At 43.4% G+C, this 21,900-nt stretch overlaps 2 protein-coding genes across 2 annotated transcripts; one reads left to right on the forward strand and one right to left on the reverse strand.

Annotated features, from left to right (window-relative positions):
• Positions 1 to 4,193: 4,193 nt before the first annotated feature.
• chodl (chondrolectin) lies at positions 4,194 to 11,115 on the forward strand. The gene is made up of 8 exons (XM_085763151.1): positions 4,194 to 4,510; positions 5,819 to 5,994; positions 6,076 to 6,260; positions 6,988 to 7,168; positions 7,773 to 7,803; positions 8,771 to 8,854; positions 9,066 to 9,162; positions 10,524 to 11,115. Exons 1-8 carry the CDS (start codon positions 4,423 to 4,425, stop codon positions 10,603 to 10,605), a joined length of 924 nt encoding a protein of 307 aa, XP_085619277.1. The 5' UTR covers positions 4,194 to 4,422; the 3' UTR covers positions 10,606 to 11,115.
• A 2,747-nt stretch (positions 11,116 to 13,862) lies between these two features.
• Positions 13,863 to 20,003, reverse strand: LOC146966995 (zinc finger Y-chromosomal protein-like). The gene is made up of 4 exons (XM_085763195.1): positions 19,871 to 20,003; positions 19,174 to 19,424; positions 16,076 to 16,417; positions 13,863 to 15,460 (listed from the first exon to the last, which is right to left on the reverse strand). Exons 2-4 carry the CDS (start codon positions 19,409 to 19,411, stop codon positions 14,013 to 14,015), a joined length of 2,028 nt encoding a protein of 675 aa, XP_085619321.1. The 5' UTR covers positions 19,412 to 19,424; positions 19,871 to 20,003; the 3' UTR covers positions 13,863 to 14,012.
• Positions 20,004 to 21,900: the final 1,897 nt, after the last annotated feature.

The following is a 21,900-nucleotide window of genomic DNA, read 5'->3' on the forward strand; positions in this document are numbered from 1 at the left end:
TACATTGACTCCCATCAGGATGATGTTTAACTGTCAGAGCCCCATGTGTCCTCCTCGTTTGTGTGTGTGTGCGTTTGTGAGAGAGAGAGGTAATCAGTGGTAAGTGGAGTGTGTTTCTGGAAGGAGACGATCAGCCGCCTGCAGCCGATCAATACACAGATCAATACTGGGGAGGGAGGGAGCGATCTAACAGGTCATTATCTCTCTGCGTGTGTGTGTGTGTGTGTGTGTGTGTGTGTGTGTGTTTGTACAGTCATTGAGGGTGAGGACCACTTTTAAGTTGTTCTGGTTCTGATGTGGTTTTAGAACCGGGTTTAGATCAGAATGAGAAGGCGGGGTCACTTCTCTCTCTCTCTCTCTCTCTCTCTCTCTTTCTGTGTGTGTGTGTGTGTGTTCATGACTTAATTATGCAAAACACTTGTTTATACAAACGGTGAAATTGTGTTTGACTGTCAGTTGAACTCCAAACTTTCTGTCAGACATTTTGAAGATGATGCCAAGTTTTGAGTTCAAACTCTGGTCACTTACGTAGACACACACACACACACACACACACACACACACACACACACACACACACACACACACACACAATGATTACACTGACTAGTCAAAGTCTGACTGCAGTTTCCATCCATGACATCACACCATTATCTAGACCCCTACACCTGGACCTCCTCCCTGCGTCTCCTGGACCTCCTTCCTGTGTCTCCTGGACCTACTGCGTCTCCTGGACCAGCTCTCACTCATGGTGGATGACTGACTCACGGTTGAGCTTCATCTGATTGTGAATCAGCATCTGGTTTCCGATGGAGTTACAGGGAGAGTGTAACAGCATCAGAGTCTAAGTATGTCAGTAAAATGATCTGATCTAATACTGGAACCCTCGTTACAGTAACACAAAGCTACACACTCTTTCACATCCACTGGTACATGAGCTGCAGACTGCAGCATCAAACACACTGAAATATTGATAACAAAAAAGACGATTCTCAAACACTCAAACACATCATGATGGATGGATGGATGGATGGATGGATGGATGGATGGACGGACGGACGGACGGATGGATGGACTGATGGATGGATGGATGGATGGATGGATGGATGGATGGATGGATGGATGGATGGATGGATGGACGGATGGATGGACGGGCTGATGGATGGACTGATGGACTGATGGACGGATGGATGGACGGATGGACTGATGGATGGATGGACGGAAGGATGGATGGATGGATGGATAGCTGCATGGATGGATAGATAGATGGATGGACAGATGGATGGATGGATAGATGGACGGATGGACGAATGGATGGATGGATGGATGGATGGATAGCTGCATGGATGGATAGATGGATGGACGGATGGATGGATGGATGGATAGATGGACGGATGGACGAATGGATGGATGGATGGATAGCTGCATGGATGGATAGATGGATGGACGGATGGACGAATGGATGGATGGATGGATGGATGGATGGATAGCTGCATGGATGGATAGATGGATGGACGGAAGGATGGATGGATAGATGGACGGATGGACGAATGGATGGATGGATGGATGGATGGATGGATAGCTGCATGGATGGATGGACGGATGGATGGATGGATGGATAGATGGACGGATGGATGGTTGCCACAGATAAGGGTGAAAAGGTTAAAGTGCCAGAGCAGTGACTTGAACGGTTTCATGTTTCCGTGCTGCGTTCAGGGACCCAACACGAACATGAATCAGGTCAATACGGCCTAGTGAGTGACAGTGAAAGCAGCTCAGGCTCGTATTGATTTCCATTCTCCATCAGAGGAATAATAAACTGCCTCAGTCACATCGCTGCACACGTTTTCCTCCAGGTCACAAACGATCACACAGATTTCCATCAACATCTGCAGTTTGTCACAGCTGATTAATGACTGAGCCTGTTCCTCAGGCACGATCAAAATGAGCATGTTCAACATTTAACTTCCGATTTCTCGTCTGGAAATGAATCTCACTGCTAATGTTGTTGATAAAACATGATGGGAAAAGGTGTGAATGTATATGATAATGACAGTAAATTAACTCAAACTAACAAAGAAAAGTGATGATGAAGATGGTGACAGTCATTACTGTCAACAACATAATAACATAATAAAATGTAAAAGTGCCAGTGTTAGCCAACGGCTAGTTTCAGACTGTAGTCCTCCTGGCAAGGTGTTAAAAGCCATTAAAAAAAAACGACATAATAACATAATTCATATAGACAGGAAAAACACAAGAATCACAGAAAGTCAGTACACAAACTGGAATGTATCTATACAGATAATAAAACTACAAAGAGAGACAGTTAACATGACACTACTATAAAGACAAAGAAACAAAAAAACAAAACAGGAAGTATAGTGCAATTTAGTAAATTTAGGTGAGATGGGCTGTTTACGATGGATAAGATGGATGAAGATGCAACAATGCAAGACCAGAACAGGGTTTCTTGATGGAGTTGTGCTAGGATGGGTTGAGAACACAATGAAACCAAATATACAGTGTGATAAAGTGCTACAGTGCGCAAAAAAAAAAAAAAAAAAAAAAAACGTCAGGGATGGGTCGATGAAATGGGGGGTGCAGGGTTTTAAGGATGCCACCACTTTATGAGTTCCCTCTTTTTTGTTTTTGGTATTTCTTGGATAGCACTACTGTATACAGGCACTTTATATAATCTATGTCCTGTTTTAATTATCATACTACTACGAGGTTATTATTCAGTGCAAATTGGATGTTTTTTTATTAGGTTAGACCTGCTGCTATAACTCACTTTTTATTAGGAGTGCTTTTAAAAAATGTAGATAGGATATTGTATGCTGCATGTGTGTGGGAATGTATCATGTACGTGGTCTGTACTTGATGTTTTATGTGAGGACAACAGATGGAAAGTAGCTTCCTGTTAAATCTGCACACATCTCGTCATTTTTTAAAAATGATTAATGCAAGTGCACACTGTCCCTAAACCCAATATAATGTAAATACAATAGAATAATGATGATCTGAGGACAAAGACTAGGATCAGGTAATTGTTAAAGGGATAGTTCACCCAAAATTCAAATTTCATTCATTATCTACTCACCCTCATGTCGACTAAGAGCTGTGAGAATTTTCAGAGTCCTCCGTGCCTTCTCTGAGTTACGGGGGGGTCCGCGCAGCAGTATTTGTCCATATAATGGTTGTGAATGGATACCACTTTTCTTCGTCCAAAAAGACACACCAAAAAACATCCAAATACCTCCATACTGCTCGTCTGTAATGTCCCTCTGGTATTGAAGCCCCGACATGAGAAATTGTTCCGCCGGTCACACAGGAAGAGCAATGAACTGAGACACTGGGAACTTCTGCTACAAACAAGCTTAAAATATAGACTTATTTAATTTTTTTCGGAACAATTTCTCATGTCGGGGCTTCAATACAAGAGGGACATTACAGACGAGCAGTATGGAGGTATTTGGATGTTTTTTGGTGTGTCTTTTTGGACGAAGAAAAGTGGTATCCATTCACAACCATTATATGGACAAATACTGCTGCGCGGATCCCCCCGTAACTCATTTTGGGTGAACTATCCCTTTAACCTATAGCTAGCACAAAGTTTTGAAAATGTTGGACGAACATCAGGCATCAGAACCTGACAGGTGTCAGTTTTGTGAATCGACATGAGTCTGTTGTTGTTGTCTGTGGGACATGGACCTGGTTCAGTGACCTGATCACATTAAACTTTCTGATCAGCATGAAACTGTCTGAGTCTCAGCAGAACTGACCAGAACCAGAACTGACCAGACACATCTGCTTGTCAGATATCTATGGAACATCATCATATGCACACACATGAAATCTCAGTCATGAACACATTAATATCATGTGACGTGAGGTGAAAATTCACCGCCACACGGATCAATGAGGAAAGTGTTACTCATAACTGCAGCAGATACCAGAGGAGCTTGTGGGTGGTGGGTGGAGTGGGGGGTTGGTGGGGTTCTTGTATTGATCAGCTGCCCCCCGTCCCATCTTGTAAGTGAATTAAACTGAACTGTATGTGTGTGGCCCCCCAGGGCTTAATGAAAGAGGAGGTTACATCTGGGGCTCTGTGGAGAGGATCGATCAGAGAGAGAGAGGGAGAGAGAGAGGGAGGGAGGAGGGGATAAGAGGAGCAGGATGGGGAGGAGGGTGGGAGTACTGAGCAGTGTCTGCAGACCGAAACACTTTCTTTTTGTCAAGCTTCATTAGATCCAGAGAAATGGGAAAATGAGGAAAAATGGAAACAACAAACCAGGAGCAGGACTTTTATTTTGAAATTTCATAAGAAAATTGGTTAATTATACAAACCAATATTAGATCATATTTATATTTTTTCTATATTTTCATTTTCATTTTTGTGTTCATCAACAACCCAGGACGATGACAACTTACCCAGTGATGCTGTTGATCCTTGAGGTCGTCATGGCAATGATGGTTTGCCTGGTGGATGGAGTGCGGGTACTGAGCGGTGAGTCAAAACTCTGAAAAACCTTTATAACAGATTTAATACAGTAAAATACAATCATGTAGCCTATAAAAAACAATGATCACATACTCACAGCTGAACTGGACCTGAACTTTCCAGGAACTAAACTAACGGCTCCTGTTTGGTCAGTTAGTACAAGATCAGATATCAGATTAAAACACATTTATTAAATATGTCCTCTGTACATTATGATTATGACTTTGATGTTATTTGGCCAAGCTAGATCATTCTCTCTTTGATTTCTTCTCAGTTAATTAAAAAAAAAAAATCAAATTAAAATACATTTCTGTTTAAATGATCTCTGATGTTTGTAATGTTTGTACTTTTCAACCCCAGTAAACCCCATAATGATAGTCATGTAGCTCTGAATGATTTTTATTTATTTATTTATTTTTTTACCAATATTAATATCTTATCTTTCTTGTTGTTTTTCCACCTCTACAGTAAGACTGTAGCCTATAGCAACAGCTGGTATCACCAGAGTTGTGGTAGATGATGGGATGTGCTCTATGGGCTGTTGTCATGGTGTTCAGGTGGTTGCTATAGGACCTGCAGGTGGTTACCAGAGTCTTGTTACACTGTTGATTTATGGATAAATGCACTCTCATGTGGCTCTGCTAACAGGTGAACTAAGTAGGTAACAGGTGAGCTAACTGCTAACCATGCAGGTTAATGCTGATCAGTTCCAGTAGCCTAGCTGCTGCCTCCAAAATCTGACTGACACAACAACCACATCACCACCACTATATTACTACTAAAACTAAGAGCTATTTGAAAAGTGCCTTGAGATAACTTCTGATGTGAATTGCTGCTATATAAATAACGTGCACACACATGATTTGTCTCCAGCGTTGTGCTACACAACGATCTGCTCTGCTCTGAGTTACATCCTGAGCTGGATAATGGTCCTGCCAATGAAGCAAATCTGAGTTTGAGGGAGACAGAGGGGGGGGGGGGGGGGCAGTGGAGGGGTGGGCCGGGGGAGGCTGGAGGAAGACAGATATATATGGTGCTCTTTAGTGGCTTTAACAGTAAAGTGATGATGGTGCAGAAGAGAATCCAGCTAATCACTTAAAGTAGCTCTGAGTGTGTGTGAGGCTGTTTTAACCAGACTATTAATCACTGCAGCTTTTCATTGTGGAAACACACACACACAAACACACACGCACACCCATACAAAACACTATAGCAATGGTAAAATACTAAATGACAGGTTGTATAGAGACACTGCAGCTGGTCCAGATGTGACATCAGCTGCTGATGTGAAGCTTCCTGCTTTTTGTCTCACAGGTCAGATGGTGTGTTCAGGGAGCCCTGGGCGTGCGTGCTATAAGATTGCATATTTCCATGACGTGTCAAGTCGCGTTGCGTTCAGGGAGGCGCGTCAGGCCTGCGAGATGGACGAAGGGTCACTGCTCAGCATCGAGAGCCCGGCCGAGCAGACGGACATCGAGAACCTGCTGCAGGTGAGACGCACACCTGCTGTTCCCCTTCATCTCCCTCTGCTCCTCCTCTCAACCCTCTCCTCCTCTCCTCCTCTCCTCCAGGAGCTGCGTCTAGGAGCAGTGGGCAGTGCAGGAGGAGCAGGAGGAGGCGGTATAGCTGACAGTGACTTCTGGATCGGGCTGACTCGGGTGGGTGGAGCCGATCAGGTTCAACCTGAGCTCAGCAACACCTTCACTTCCTGTCCACAGCTCTACCACTGGACTGACGGCAGCCCCGCCTCCTTCAGGTGACTGTCACCTTTAAGCTCTATCAGGTGACCCATGGACAGCATCATGGTCGCAGCTGATTGGTAGTTACGGTGTTAGGACTATAAGACTATATAATATAATATAATATAATATAATCAGTGATGGGAATAACGGCATTACTAACGGCACTACTTGTTTTAGTAACAAATAATCAAAAAAGTGACTGTTTTCCCCCTTACAACGCTGTTATGACAATAAAATGCAATAATACACCCATTTAATTGTAGAATGATACCCTTTTTCAGTTCATCAGCTGTTTATCTGGAACTAACCAACTCACTCAGTATTCCTCCACACAGACAGGCTGTATCCCTCCGCCTCTTCAACACACCGCTGATCCAAACAGCTGATAGGTGGAGTGATGCGTCGTGGAGCCTGTCTGTGTGGAGGAATACTGAGTGAGTTGGTTAGTGCAGTAACAGGGGTTAGGGAGGGAAGTCCAAGTCATTTGACACATTTGAGCATTTTATAAAAGAGTAACGCAATAGTTAGGCTACTTTCATTGTAATTAATTACTTTTACTAGTAGTAACTCTGTTACTAACTCAGTTACTTTTTGGGGAAAGTAACTAATAATGTAATATAATATAATATAATAGTTTGCTTACTAAACCCAACCCCTAAGCAGCAACCATCCAATCATAGACAGTGACAGCAGATGATGATGATGATGATGATGATGATGATGATGATGATGATGATGTAGGAACTGGTATCTGGACGAGCCGTCCTGTGGAGGGGAGGCCTGTGTCGTCATGTACCATCAACCGACGGCACTTCCTGGACTGGGCGGAGCTTATCTCTACCAATGGAACGATGACCGCTGCAACATGAAACACAACTTCATCTGCAAATACCCACCAGGTACCATCAGCCAATCAGCTTCAGTATGATACACACAATTAATTATCATCAGCCAATCACCTTCAGGATGATTCACTCAGCCAATTACACTGGTTTACAGGTGAAAACCTCGGAAACAAAAGTAACTAACTTTGACCTGAATTAGGTCACAATAAAGGAAAAGTGCTTAGTGTAAATTGGCTCCAGTTTCCAAAATACAGCAGTTGGGTGTTAATTATAAACATATACAGTATATAATAATAAAAATGAGCCTCTACGTTCAGATAAATTTACAAACTTCCATTTGGTACAGTACCTTCAAAGTTATGAGACATTATGGTCAGACACCCCCCTCCCTCCCTTCCTCCATGTGTATAGATAATTATAAATCTTTATCAAGAAATATTTTGACCACTTTAACCAGCACCTTTATCATCTGTTTTCTAATTTGTCTACTTGAAACATATAAGAATTGGAACATTTTATCTCGGAGGTCGATAATTTCCCAAAATTTGTAGAGCAGTGTAATCATCAGTCAGTCAGTCAAAGTATGATTCACACAACCAGGTGCCATCGGCCAATCAGCTTCAGTCCTTGATAAATGATAGTTTGTTGGATTCCTGTTGTCTTTCAGAGAGCTGCTGTGAGACGGGCGACACACCAGGAGGCCGGAGCACAGGTGAACATGAATCATGTCAGTTACAGTTTGTCTGAATTGCTAAAACATGAATTGGCTTCTCTGAACCAGATCATCAAACATGTTCACTCACTAAAAAACACACTGTGAACTGGTGGTGAAGCATTGTGATGAACAAGCTGCACAAGTTAAACACAATCACAGCACAGGCGTCAAAGCTTTAAAAGGGGACATATCATGGACATATCACTTTTTGAAGGCTCTTTAACATATATCTGTGTTTGTTTTGCCTTCCTGCCCCCACAATGTGAGAATTGACAATCTGTAATTTTCAGGCTCCCTCGGTTGAAATCCATGTGGCTTTATGAGCTTTAATGATGTAACTAGTTTTCAAATTTGCATAACCCCTACCTGGTAGCAGTATAAGGGGCGGGGCAAGCAGTGGTTCATTTGCATTTAAAGGGACAGACACTGAAAGCAGCCGTTCTGAACAGAGCTGTTTTGAGAGGATGAAAAGAGCTGTGATGTTTGATCCTTGGGGGATTTAGACCAAAGCATGTCACAGACATGTCTTTAAGACACCTGGGAACTATTTTAATTTGTGGAAAAGGGGCAGAATACGTCTCCTTTAACACAATAACTGAGAACTGTTCACACTTTTTGATAAAGATGTGATGAAACCAACCATCATAAAGCAGGTCAGAGGCCACAGGTTGTTGAAGATTAGAGTTTGAACAAAACAATGGAGGAAAATAGAGAAACATGAGAAAATATGATCTGAAAACAGAGTTTGATTTGGAGCACAGCCAGAACAGTCTGGATGTGTGTGTCTGGTTCTGTGAGAAGAGTCAGAGGTTTGATTAAAGTAGTTTGACTTGTTGAGTTTTGTGTTTCACGGTTTAGAGAAAACCCAGAAGATGAATGTGTTTTAGCAATGTGTAAAACCAACTTAGATCATCAGGCCAAAGTGTGTGACTGACAGCTGTGTGTCGTGGTTGTGTGTCCTCAGAGGTGACAGCAGGTGGAGACGGGGACAAACAGTCTGGAGGAAGTGAAGAAGGTCGCCCTGAGGTCACCACAGCTGGAGCTCCAGGTACAGACTTCTGACTGCTCTGGTCTGTACCGGTCTGGTTTGTTCTGGTCTGGACTTGTCTTTGTAATTATCTGACTTGGACTGGACTGGTCTGATCTCAGCTATTCTGGCCTGGTCTGGTCTTTCCTGGTCTGGGTTATACTTGTCTGGTTTCTTCTGGTCTGGTCCTTTGTTTGACTGTCTCTCTGTCTGTCTGTCTGTCTCCCCTCAGGCATGTTACTGGTCTACGTGATCATCCCCACCATCCCCCTGCTGCTGCTCATCCTGGTGGCTTCTGGGACATGTTGTTTTCAGATGCTGAGCAGAAGGTGAGACCGGAGTACAGAGACTAGAAACAGCCGCCTCTCATCCTCCTCCTGTTAGTGCTGAGGATGCAGCTTTTACTGTGTGTGTACAGCTCAGTGATTATGACGGGTCACACACTCATGTCTTGTTAACGAGAGCTGAGCAGAGCGTGTGTGTGTGTGTGTGTGAGTTCATATCTGGCATCAGTCCAGGTGTTTGCTAGATGTTTGCTGAATCAGCTCACCGCCTGTTAATGTTCAGTTTTACTTGTGTCACTTTTTATTTCCTGGAAACCTCCTAACGACGAGCTGCTCACACCGTGTTAATCACAGTCTGCTGCTAATTAAGTCAAAGCTGCTGCACTTATGGAGAACCTGCTCCTTATGAATAATGGAGCAGCTCACAGGAAGCAGCATGATAAAGCCTCCTAATGAAACCACTCTGAGCTGTACTGCTGCTCATTATTGATCTGACTGGTGATCAGTTAATATACATGTTTGGTTTCATGTCAGGCTTGTGCAGTGTGTTGCTTGATTTGAATTTGGCAATCATCTGGAAAATAAAGAGTTCCTCTGCCCTACAAAGGCAAAGTGCAGTATCTGTAAAAATGCTGAACTGAGAAAAACTGCTTTTTGTGTTTTTCATTGTCAGGTTTAAGCATAAAATTATGAATAACTACCAAGTGTATAATTGATTAGATAAAGGTGGACTGAATTAAATGTATTTTGTAGTTTCTGCCCACTTTCTGACCAATGTTGACCGTTTTTTGCCTTGGTTTCACAGTGTTTTTTTTGGATGGACAGCAAAATAAAAAACCCAATAACTCTGGAAATTTATATCAAATTCTACCAGATTGAAGAGAATATGCCACACTTTTGATTGGTCAAAACATTTTTTTTTTTTTTAAATGCAGATACTGCACTTTGCCTTTGTAGGGCCTTCAGATCTTAAGAAGAGATAATCCTCTGTCGCAGGAGAAAGTACAAGTTAAAGTATTTGATTTTTGAATTTGAAAGTATTTTGAATATCATACAAAACCTGTAGAAAAACCATGAAAATACAATGAAACCAATTATCAGTAAATTACCTTTTTTTCCTTTAGGTTATGATGAGATTTGGTTTTATTAAACAAGTCTAACACTTACAAAGTAAATGACTCTTATTTCTAAATGTTCAAACACTGACCTCAGTTCAGATCATGTTTGAGGTGAAGCTGTGATCTGTAACTGATGGATCAGTCAATAAAGCTTCAGTTCAATTGTGTTTCAGCAGCAGGAGTCAGTGCTTCCTGGTCACATCTGACAAAGTGTACTTTGTGGACTCACATCACTAATCTATCAACACAATAATGAAGAGGATGACATCATCACCTCTCTCTCTGCAGCTCCCCCCGCACAAAGACGGCTGTCAGCCAACCAAACCTGTGGATCACCAGGGCGCCCAAACACGAGAGCATGGAGGTCTAAACCCAACCCCCCTCCCCCCCTATGACATCACAGTGACCTGAGCAGCAGATGGTGGTGGAGGGATGACATCACTCTTATCACGACTTGGCCATCATCCTCATCTTCATCATCATCACATGGAGGGTTCAGCGGATGGAGGACGTCACAGAGGCTCTTAGATGTTGACTGTTTATTTCTACTGTAATGACTCAACACACACACTGATACACACACACACACACACACACACACACACTTTCAAGGCACCTCATCCCATCCTTCTAGAGAACACTTCACCTGTCTGAGTTATTACCTCACCTGTGTTTCTTCTAGTGATGTAATGTGGAGTATACTGACTGTGAGACCGCCCCCTCTCCCCCGTGTTTAATTAGACATGTGCAGTCAATAGAAAGGAAAGTCAAGTCACTGCTGGGGGTGTGTTTGATCTCTGTAGGGGGGTGGGGGTGGGGGTGGGGGTGTTTTATAGATCTGTTAACTTACAGGAAAAGAACAGATGAGGAGAGGTTTGAGTTTCTGCTGAGGCCATGACATCATTAGTTCTGATCTGCAGAGAAGACCATGAACACCTGAACCTGGGCTGTGGACAAAAAGTCCAAATAATCTCCTTCTCTTAAAGGGATAGTTCAACATTTTAGCAAATTTGCCTATTGCCATAATAATCCCTATAGTTTTAGGAGTAGGTTCATTACCTTTAATTGTAGGTGCAAGCTGTTTTTAGATCAGCGGGGCAGAGACGTGAGCTCTGCGCGGTATTTTCCGCTTGTCCTCATCAAACTCATCAAATACACAATCCAACAACTTCAAAACACTCTGCTGGACAAGTTGTGACCTGCACATTCACCACACTATGAAATAATAACGTAACATTATGAGACAGAGTTGTTTTAGAGGCAAATGTAACCGGAACTACATTCCAGACTCGGCTGCTCGGCAGAGTGATTTCAAAAACGCAAGTAGTTCTGAGTATTTGCTTCATGTGTAATGTTACATAATTAGGGCCACGGGCCATCGCACTGGTCCCTGCTGTAGGGACCACACTCCCACACTCTAACACACACAGGTAACTTCATGTGATTACACACACACACACACACACACACACACACACACACACACACACACACACACACACACACACACACACACACAGGTAACCTAATGTGGTTACAGCTCCTCCATATCAGTGCTTATAGAAAGATGATCATGTGTCTGATCAGCTCTGTCTTGACCTTAAGATCGTGGGTTTGATTCCCATGTTGACAGAGATGGCAAAACCGGCAGTAGCCCCGTGGCCCATTCAAAATTTCCCCAGAGGAAATTTTCTGGTTATACGTTATTATCTCATAGTGGGGTGAATGTGCAGGTCACAACTTGTCCACCAGACCATTTTGGAGTTGTTGTATTGTGTATTTAGTTTGATGAGGGAAACATGGAAATACCGTGCAGCTCCATTGTGTTAGTGAGGGTCTAAGGGCAGAGGATGTTGTTATGATGCCATGTAAAGCCCTTTGAGACAAACTGTTAGTAAAAACAGGCTATACAAATAAAATTGCCTTGCCTTGCCTAGCTTAGCAGCTCACGTCTCTGCCCCGCCGATCTAAAAACAGCTTGCACCGACAATTAAAGGTAATGAACCTACTGCTAAAACTATAGGGATTATGGCAATGGGCGAATTTGCCAAAATGTTGAAATATCCCTTTAAGACATCTACGAGGTCAGGCAAGATGTGAAGGAGAACTCATGAAGACTTAGGTGTGGAGAGAATCCCACTGCAAAAGACATGAGTTCCTTTACTCACCATGAACAAATGTAAATAGGAGTGAAATGATGAGATAAGATGATAGGAAAGAAATTTACAGAGAGAATTTTGAGCCATATACATGAGAATTAATAAGGAACAGAGAAAGAGTAGAGAATACATTCTATCCAGATGTAGTTTACGGTCACAGCCTAAACTTTTGCAAATTGTATTCATTTGTTAAATACAAAAAAATATTTTAGAAAATTCCAAGATGGAGTGGGTTTAGTGAAACAATATTTATATTATAGTGTTGTTATGATGATGATGATATTAACTAGAGATTCAATATGTTTGATGATTTCATCAGGTCAGGATTGTGTCACAAACAGAAAGCAGCTGCTGTAACATGGGAGTGTTTCATTTCTCTCTGGTGTTTGCTGTTAGAGGAGGCGACACAGGAGGAGCTGCAGCTTCTCTCCTCAGACTTTTTCTTTTGAGGGTACCTGAATGCAACATGAGTCACCTGATCAGACCTCTGACCGCACCGTCAGACTCAATCAAATCCATCTTTCTATGTAAACTCTTTCATTAAAGGGATAGTTCACCCAAAATTCAAATTTCACTCATTATCTACTCACCGTCATGTTGACTAAGAGCTGGGAGAATTTTCCTCCGTCCTCCGTGCCTTCTCTGAGTTACGGGGGGGGTCAGTGCAGCAGTATTTGTCCATTTGATGGTTGTGAATGGTGCTCACTTTTCTTTGTCCAAAAAGACACACCAAAAAACATCCAAATACCTCCATACTGCTCGTCTGTAATGTCCCTCTTGTATTGAAGCCCCGACATGAGAAATTGTTCTGCCGGTCAGTGCAAGATATGCACTGACACAGGAAGAGCAGTGAACTGAGACACTGGGAGCTTCCGCTACAAACAAGCTTAAAATATAGACTTATTTAATTTTTTTCGGACTCTGAAAATTCTCCCAGCTCTTAGTCAACATGAGGGTGACTAGATAATGAGTGAAATTTTAATTTTGGGTGAACTATCCCTTTAACCCTTTGTCTGTTCCCACATGACTTCATGACAAATTGCTCTCAGATCAGCTGAAGTTCGACTGGGCTCTGAGGAACCAGAGGATCTTTAGTGTCCTGTTCTTCTGGATCAGGTCTGGTTGGTTCAGAGCCTCTGAAACTCTGAAGACACATTAGATGGTTATTAACTGGACTGATTACCTGCTCCACTAAGTACAATGGGAAAATGACTGAACTTTAAAGCAGTTCTCTGTTGTCATCACCATGGAAACACCTGCCAGATCATCAGTGTGACTGACCGGGACTGTGACCTAACTGTCATGATGTTTGTGTTCTGTTGTGACTCTTCAGCTCATCAACAATAAAACACTTCCTGTTACCTGGCTTGTTGTTATTTATAATTCAACCAATCAGGGAACTCCATTTGTTTTATTAACACTTAAAGGCAACTGATGAGGAAAATCATGTGACGATTTGACACAGAGATTCAAATGTGAAGATGCAAACGTTTATTTTCTGAATCATATTGACATTTTAGTAACTGATCGCTGATTGATGATCGATCGATCCAAATCCATTTACTGTCCCATCACCTCATGTTCATGGATCAATAGTTCTGAGATCAGCTGACTCCTGTCAGGTGGCGACCAGCTGATGAACCACCTCCATCTCGTCGCTGACCACTTCCTCAAATTGCTCCGCTGTGGCGTCCACGGCGACCACCGTCTCCTCCTGTTTGTAGGTCAGAGCGGGCGTCATGTCGTCGTCGAACAGGATGGGCGTGGCCTCCGCCTCCTCGCCCGCCGCCGCCGGCTTCTCCACCCCGTGCATGCGCTTCTTGTGCTGCTGCAGGTTGCCGCTGCGGTTGAAGCGGGCCGAGCAGAGGTCGCAGGCGAACGGCCGCTCGTCCGTGTGGATGATGACGTGCCTGGCGAGCTGCGAGCGGCACTTCTTGTCTTTCCCGCAGATGTGGCAGACGAAGCTCTGCGCCGGGCGTGCCCCGTTGGCGTGCACCACCTCCCGGTGTCTCTTCAGGTGGCTGAGGCGTCTGAAGCTGCGGCTGCAGAAGTCGCAGGCGAACGGGCGCGCCTCGCTGTGGATCATCGAGTGGCTCGCCAGCAGGGACTTGAACTTGAAAACTTTGCTGCAGATGGGACACGGGAACATTTTGGCCGAGGCGGCGCCCTTCCTGCGGCCGGCGGCGTGCTGCGCGTCGTTGACTCTGACCTTCAGGTGGACGCGCAGGTGGTGCTGCTTCAGGCAGGTGGCGCGCTGGAAGGTGCGCAGGCAGAGGCTGCAGCGGTGCGGCTTGTCGCCGCTGTGGATGCGCGAGTGTGCGGCGAGCAGCCCCTCCGACTTCAGCCTCTTACCGCACACGCCGCAGGCAAACTGGCCGTCGGGCGGCGGGCTCTCCTCGCCGTCGGCCTGGTTGGCGTGGACCAGGATTTTGTGACGTTTGAGCTGATACTGTCGGCTGAACTTGCGTCCGCAGATGTCGCAGAGGTGCGGCCGCTCGCCCGTGTGAGTCTGGAAGTGGACGGCGAGCTGAGACCGGCACCTGAACTCTTTGCCGCAGTGGTCGCAGAGCAGCGAGCTGGGCCGCTGGGGCTCGGCCGTGCCCTCCACGTGGGCGATCTTCTTGTGGTGCTCCAGGTCGTTGGTCCTCATGTAGGTTTTGGGGCAGAGGTCACAGTGGTGAGGCTTCATGCCCGAGTGGATCACCTCGTGCGTCTTCAGCCTGGACCGACAGTTGAAGGTCTTGCCGCACACGGCGCACAGCCAGGCCTGCGCCTCGCGCTGCTTCTCCAGCTTGGCCACGCCGTTGGGATGCAGCCGGGTCAGGTGGTGCTGCAGGTTGTCGCGGCGATTGAAGCGCAGGTCGCACAGGTGGCAGGCGAACGGCTTCTTCCCGGTGTGGATGAAGGAGTGACGGGCCAGACTCGACTTGTTCTTCATCACTTTGCCGCAGACGTCGCACATGGTGCTGTCGGGTTCCAGCTTCACCACTCCCACAGGTGCATGCTGGGAGTCTGAGCCCAGCTGGGCGTCTCCAAGAGCAGAGGGAGACGGTTGAGAGGCCACATCTGGAATTTAACAGAGTGGAGATAAGTACTAAACACAACTGATTCAAATGTTCACATCTAAATGAAATATTTATACTAAAAAAATAAATGATTTTATTAGTTTCTACTAATAATATATATAGTATATATATATGGATGTTTATGTAGTATTTATATATGCTATATAATTATAATAATGTTTATGTATACGGATATCATACATAACATTAGCAATAATATAAAAATATAAACCATGATTGAGTTAAAAGGAGTAGGAATTTTAAAAGAAAGTGTATATTTCTTCCTACTCCCTTTTCAAACTGTATACTATGATTTGATGATACTTTTATTTTTATTGTTTTATTTGTTCTTTTTTTTATTTTAGATGTTCAAAATAAAATTAATTCATTCATTTGCCATTAATTAAAAAAAATCAAATGCTGAAAAATACAGTATAAACACATGTTAAATTCAAATAAAAGCATTTAGAACAAAAAATTACAAATATATAAAATGTTAATATAAGTATAATGAAAACATTTCAAATCTGTTTAGAAATCTGGATCCAGGTGTTGTTGCTTCTAATGGAAATGTTGAGTGAAGACCTTCCTGGACTCTGGTTTTGTCCTCTCTCACCTTCAGGTGGAGTCCAGCTGGGATCCTCTGTGTCATCCTCCACCACCTCCTCTTCCTCCACTTCCTCCACTTCCTCCTCCTCCTCCTCCTCCTCCCGTTGGTCAGTATCAGGCGTTGCTTGGCGACAGCGCTGAGGTGGTTTTCGTTTTCTGGCGTTGGAGCCGTGGGGCGGCCCTCTCCTCTGGGTCCTGGACCGAGGCTGGGTGGGTTTGGGGGAGAGTCTGATGGCGGGTTTGACGGTCCTGGTCCTGGTCCGGTTGGTGGTGCAGTGCTGCAGCAGAGCGCCTCCGCCCGGTCCATCAGGTCTGACTGAGAGACACTGCAGCAGCATGGCAGACGAGCCTGACCACAGTGAAGGCAACAGCAACATGGTTCAACACACACATCAACAACAGCAGCAGCAGATACATACACTCTTTTTTACACCCTGAGTTTTGCCTCTTACTGTGCTTCCAAAGCGTCAAAAACGCCGGAAGTCAATTCATTTTCAATGAGAGCCCGGCGACACCGAGCGTCCAAAGCGTTAACAGGCGTCGCCGCGCTTCCAAAGCGTCCAAAGCGTCACCAGATGAGAAGTTGAGCCGTGGTTAACTTTAGGGTAATGAGCTATGACGCGGTTTGGCGGCAACCGGCGGCAGCCTGTCAGAATAGAGATGTCCGTCGGCTGCCTTTTTTTGTATTTCGGCTCCCCAATGACCAGCGCGATCGAACTTTGACGCCAGTCACGTGACGAGCGGCCAAAGCGGCTGAAAATATTTGCCGTTTTGGGAGCTGTCTTGTCTGACGCCCACCCTCGAGCGTTTTTGACGCTTTGGAAGCTTTTGGTGTGAACGCACAGTTAGGCTACACACTGCAGAGGCCTGTCAGTCATCTGACAGACAGAACTCAGTGCTGACTGGATCATGAGAGAACAGCAGCAGCAGCTCTGCTTCTGTTTGGAAGTCAGCAGGAGGTCAGAAGAAATATTACATCACAGAAGCTTTGGATACTTTGACATTTTTGTAGATAAAATTCATTTTAGTTAGATGATATTCACTGGGAATGCAAAATATCTATTGGCACCAATAATTATTGGTCCAAAAAAAAAAAAGACAAATAAATCTGATAATGACAGTTTTGCTGATTACTAGAGCCAATTAGTTGATTTGAAACGATAATAAATAAAGATGTTTGAAGTCATAGCTGTTGTTGTTTTTGTGATCACATCAGTAGAGAATGATGTGGGTCATATTGTTGTGTTAAGTCAGAGGCAGAGCTTTAATGTTAAATTCAACTTTCTTAACCTCAGGTGTGGATATAGACCAAGCTCAAAGTGGGGTCCAGGGACCCCCAGGGGTCTTTGAGAGGGTTCAATGGGGTCCCCAACTTTTTCTTGAAATTTTTACCACTTTTTTATTTATTTATTTATTTTTAACTTTTACCAGTTTCTCCTAGATTTTTTTTAATGTAACTTATTTGGCTTTTTATTAGCAAAAATAATTGCTTTCATAAATACGTATTTCACTGAAGTTGAATCACACCCGCATACAATTCTCGTAGCTTAGAATGAGTTTTCTACAATATTTCCAAAAATTCCCACCATTGGCCCTAATTTGAACGTACATTGACTCAAAAAGTAACGTTCTTCAGTATCAGAACAAATATTTGTGTATTCCTGGTGTTCGGTTAGGGGTCTGTAAAAAAGTTTGAGAACCACTGATATAAACTAACTGAATGAAAATGTTAACGGTATCAGCATCGGTTATGAGAAGCAGGAAGTTATCGGTAGAGAAAAAAGTTATTGTGCGTCCCTTATATTCACTGTGAGTCCATTCTGTTTGTTCTTCATGATGACTCCCAACTGGCCACCAGCCTGAAGTCATCTGCTCCCCCCTTGTGTCAGAGACGTGTCACTGCACTGAGACCAGCTGTGGCACCGTACTGTCTCACTGTTCTGAAACTTCACTGTCTCTAAATGTTGCACTGCTCCATTAAGCATGCTGCTCTGGTGAGAAACACCTGGATCACACTGATCACAGATGGAAATTAATCTGATTCATAATAAATTCATAGATCAATTAATAAAGTTGCAGGACTTTGAATCAGTCAATCGTTATTACTGCAGTCAGAGTCAGTGCAAAGAAAACAATGATATGTCATTAAATATACAATGTGTAAGGCACTGTGTGTGTGTGTCTGCAGGTGTTTGCACCTGCTAGAGAACTGTCTCATGGAAACATACAAGTCCCCAGGAAAAACATACAACAATCACACTCATTTATGCAGGATTTTCACATTAAGAGCCTTGAAAGTTTAGTTTTACAGTGAGAAGCAGCTGCATGCTTTTCATTCACCACTTAGTGTGATGTTGTGATGTTGTGATGCACGGAGCTCTTTGGGTGGGGGACTTTGCACGATGAGACCATTGCTGATACATGTGACACAGGTAAATCGACCTCCACCCCACAGCTCTGGGTGCAGCTCTGCTCTGCCCTTTCCAAGGTTATAGAAAATTAATGTTTAAAACATGATTAAAACTTTAAAAAAAAAAGTTAAATCTAAAACTTCTAAACATGATTAAAATGTAAAAAAAAAAATGCAAAAAATTTTAAATTTATAATGTATAAAAGAAAAAAACAATAACCTTGTATGCAACTTCTAAATTAGCCATCCTAATACTAAGGCACCTCTATTTTTACTAGATCTTTATGACAGACAGCAGGCCTGATAGGCTTTGATCTAGTCTAAATTATGATGGAGTTGTGTAAATTATAAATTATGATGGAATTCTGTGTATTGTGATAGATTATTTTATGCATATGTGGATACTGTCTATATCTTTTCTACTTAGCACAAGGGGTGTTCCGGTATGTATCTCCCTTACCATGTGACTCATCATGTGGGGCGTCAGGTATGAATGAATTAGTCTGAAGAAGAGCAACACGCTCGAAACGTTACTCTCTCTTTTGTTGTTGGATGTGCTAAATGAACAGCACGTAAGGGAGCTGGAGTGTGCGGTCTCCTCTTTTCTCTTTTCTGCAGCTCTGCTCTGTCCATCATCAGGGTGTGACAGACAGACATGGTGCAGCAGCTTCACCTGCAGAGGACGGAGGACTCACCCGAGTGTCTCCAGCTGAGCTGCTGAGTCAGCAGGTCCACCTGGATGGCAGCGTCTCTCCTCTCGGCCGGGTCGCTCTGACAGCCCACCTCCTTCTTCTCCTCCTCCTCCTCCTGACTCTCCCACTGACAGCCCACCTCCCTCCTCAGCTCCTCCTCCTCCTCCTCCTCCTCTCCTTCATCTCTCAGCAGGAAGACACACAGCTGTTCTCCAGGAGGCTCCAGCAGTCCAGAGGACATGTTGACACAGCACCTGAACACAGCAGGAGGCGTTCAGGGTCAAATGTGACTCCATTACAAATTAAAGTCATGTTTTGAAAGTATTTATCTTTTTAAAGTATTATTATTATTATTATTATTATTATATATTTTTTTATTATGACAAGCCAGTGTTGCATTGCTCCACATTTAAGTGACTGTACCTACCTAACATGTACATAGCACCAACACAACAGAGTCAGCATAATGAGAATAAATAATTAATTATGATTAAAAATAATAATTAACAATACAACAAACTGTCTCGTGTTCAGACATTATTCTGAATAAATAAAACAGTTTCTGCAGCGTCAAATACAAACACCAAACTTCCTCAGATGCTAATGCTAACATTAGCAGAGCCAGAGTCAGACTAACTGGTTCCTGTCCCGGAGAGGACCGGGTCCCGGGTCCCGGGACAGGGACAGACGGACCGGGTACCTGAGAGTGGGTCGGCTCGTGCAGCGAGGGTGAAGAGGATTTAAGGTCCACAGGAAAACTCAGCTCCGAAAGTGAAGCAACTTCTCACAGAGAACAACCGACACAACAGGCCGCACCGGAAACACTTGTTCTTTTTCTTTTTCTACTTCCTCTTCCGGTGGTGTGATACTGCCCCCACAGGACAGAGGCGGCGCTGCAGCTCCACACCACTTCCATGGATAGACGTCATATCAGGCCTGTGGTGGAGGTCTATGTTTAAAGGTGTACAGAAAAGAAAACTGAATTTGAGCCCACTCTGGATCATAAAATTAATGTGATAACTCATCTTTCAGACGATGTAGGCCAAACTTTGTGCAAAATTCTATTTTTGAGTAAATCCGGGATGAAAGTGTGTATTTTTTTTTTCGCATTGGATAACGCAGGCGCACAGATTATGCGTCAGCCTGTACACGATTCACCAGCCACTGATATTGGATCCGTAATCCGTCATTCAAACGTCTGAGACACGCACACACACACGGAGCTCGGTCTCGCCCCAAGCTTTGAATATCCCGCCCGCTCCATAACGACCAATCAAATTCGTTTTCCTTACTCGGGTAAACTCGTGTTGCAGCTCGTGACAACTCGGCGCGACAAACAGGACAAACGGCCATTTCTGTACACCTTTAAGCAAATTTGGTCTTGGACGATAATGGAAATATACTTGAATTGAATGATTTTAATGCTAAATTTAGCATGAGTTGCTCCAATTTATTTATTTATGATAAAGTCATACAGCATACCTATCCCACAAGTCTGTATCCAGTTGATAAAGAACAATATTTTGAACACACCAACTCCAAATCTACATAAAGTAAAGATAGATGATTTGGAACTAGTAAGCGAAAAATGTAATAACACATTTTTAAGGCAGTACTCAGTAAACACTTCATACCCAGGTATAACAAAAAGCTCACTCATTATATATTTCTTTATTTCGGACTCTGGGTCCATAGCTTAAAGATTAGGCTATAATAAATCTGAAAAATTAACTATTCGGACAAAATAGTTCCCCCAAAGAAGTTCATTTTAAACCTATAAACAACATTTATCCCTCAAATGATTAAAAAAAAAAAATCCAGTTCCATATTGATTTCTGGTCCTTTCAAAACATTCAAATAGGTGTAATCCTCAAAGATAAAAAAAAAATGGACTTGTTAAAATATTTTTTTCTTTTAATTGTTCTTTTATTTCTTTTATTCTCCTTTTATTCTCCTTTTTCATCTGTCATATGTGCTGCTTGAAAGTTTGTGAACCCATGGTGCCTGTGATTGTGGGCAAATAATTCAAGTTCTATGGTTTGGACTCATCTGTCCAGAGAATGGACGTCCAGAAGGCCTCTGGTTTGTGATCTCTGGCAAAGTTTAAACGAGCTACTTCGTTCTTTCTTGAGAGCAGAGGCTTCCTTCCAGAGGCTGCTGTGGGAAAGTGACTTCTGACTTTTTTCTCAGAAATCTGACTTTAAACTTAGAATTCTGACTTTTTTTCCCTCAGAATTCTGAGATTCAAATCTGAAGAATTTTTTGAGAAAAAAAAAAAAAACCTCCAGAGCTCCAGAGATTTTTTTTTTTTTAAGAGTCAGAATTCTCAGATTAAAGCAGAAGTAAGTGGTCCGGTCGTTTTCGCTAATGCTGCGTTCCAGGCAGGCTTTTGAAATCGTAAATTACAGCTTCAAGTCACAACTTACGACTTTGTAGCGTTTCAGGCAACCCACTCGTGTTTTTCCGACCTGTTTTACCGGTGAAAGTCACTATAACGGCCACTCGTAACTTCCGACCGGTGAACTCGTACCAGATCGAACTGGTACCACTTCACGGTCGTAAAAATACGAGTTTCCTTGAACGCACCATAACATTCCTCGTCTCTACGTCACCACATTCACGGCGTTCCTTGGCTGCACACACAGCCCTGCATGCCGTTCTCTCTCCTCATTGGATAAAAACTGTAGGATACGATAAATGTTTTCTCTTCGGCTCAGAGCAGAGCAGAGG

Source organism: Trachurus japonicus, chromosome 20 (assembly GCF_045865225.1).
Source record: "Trachurus japonicus isolate A0001 chromosome 20, Traja_1.0".
Classification (NCBI taxonomy): Eukaryota; Metazoa; Chordata; class Actinopteri; order Carangiformes; family Carangidae; genus Trachurus; species Trachurus japonicus.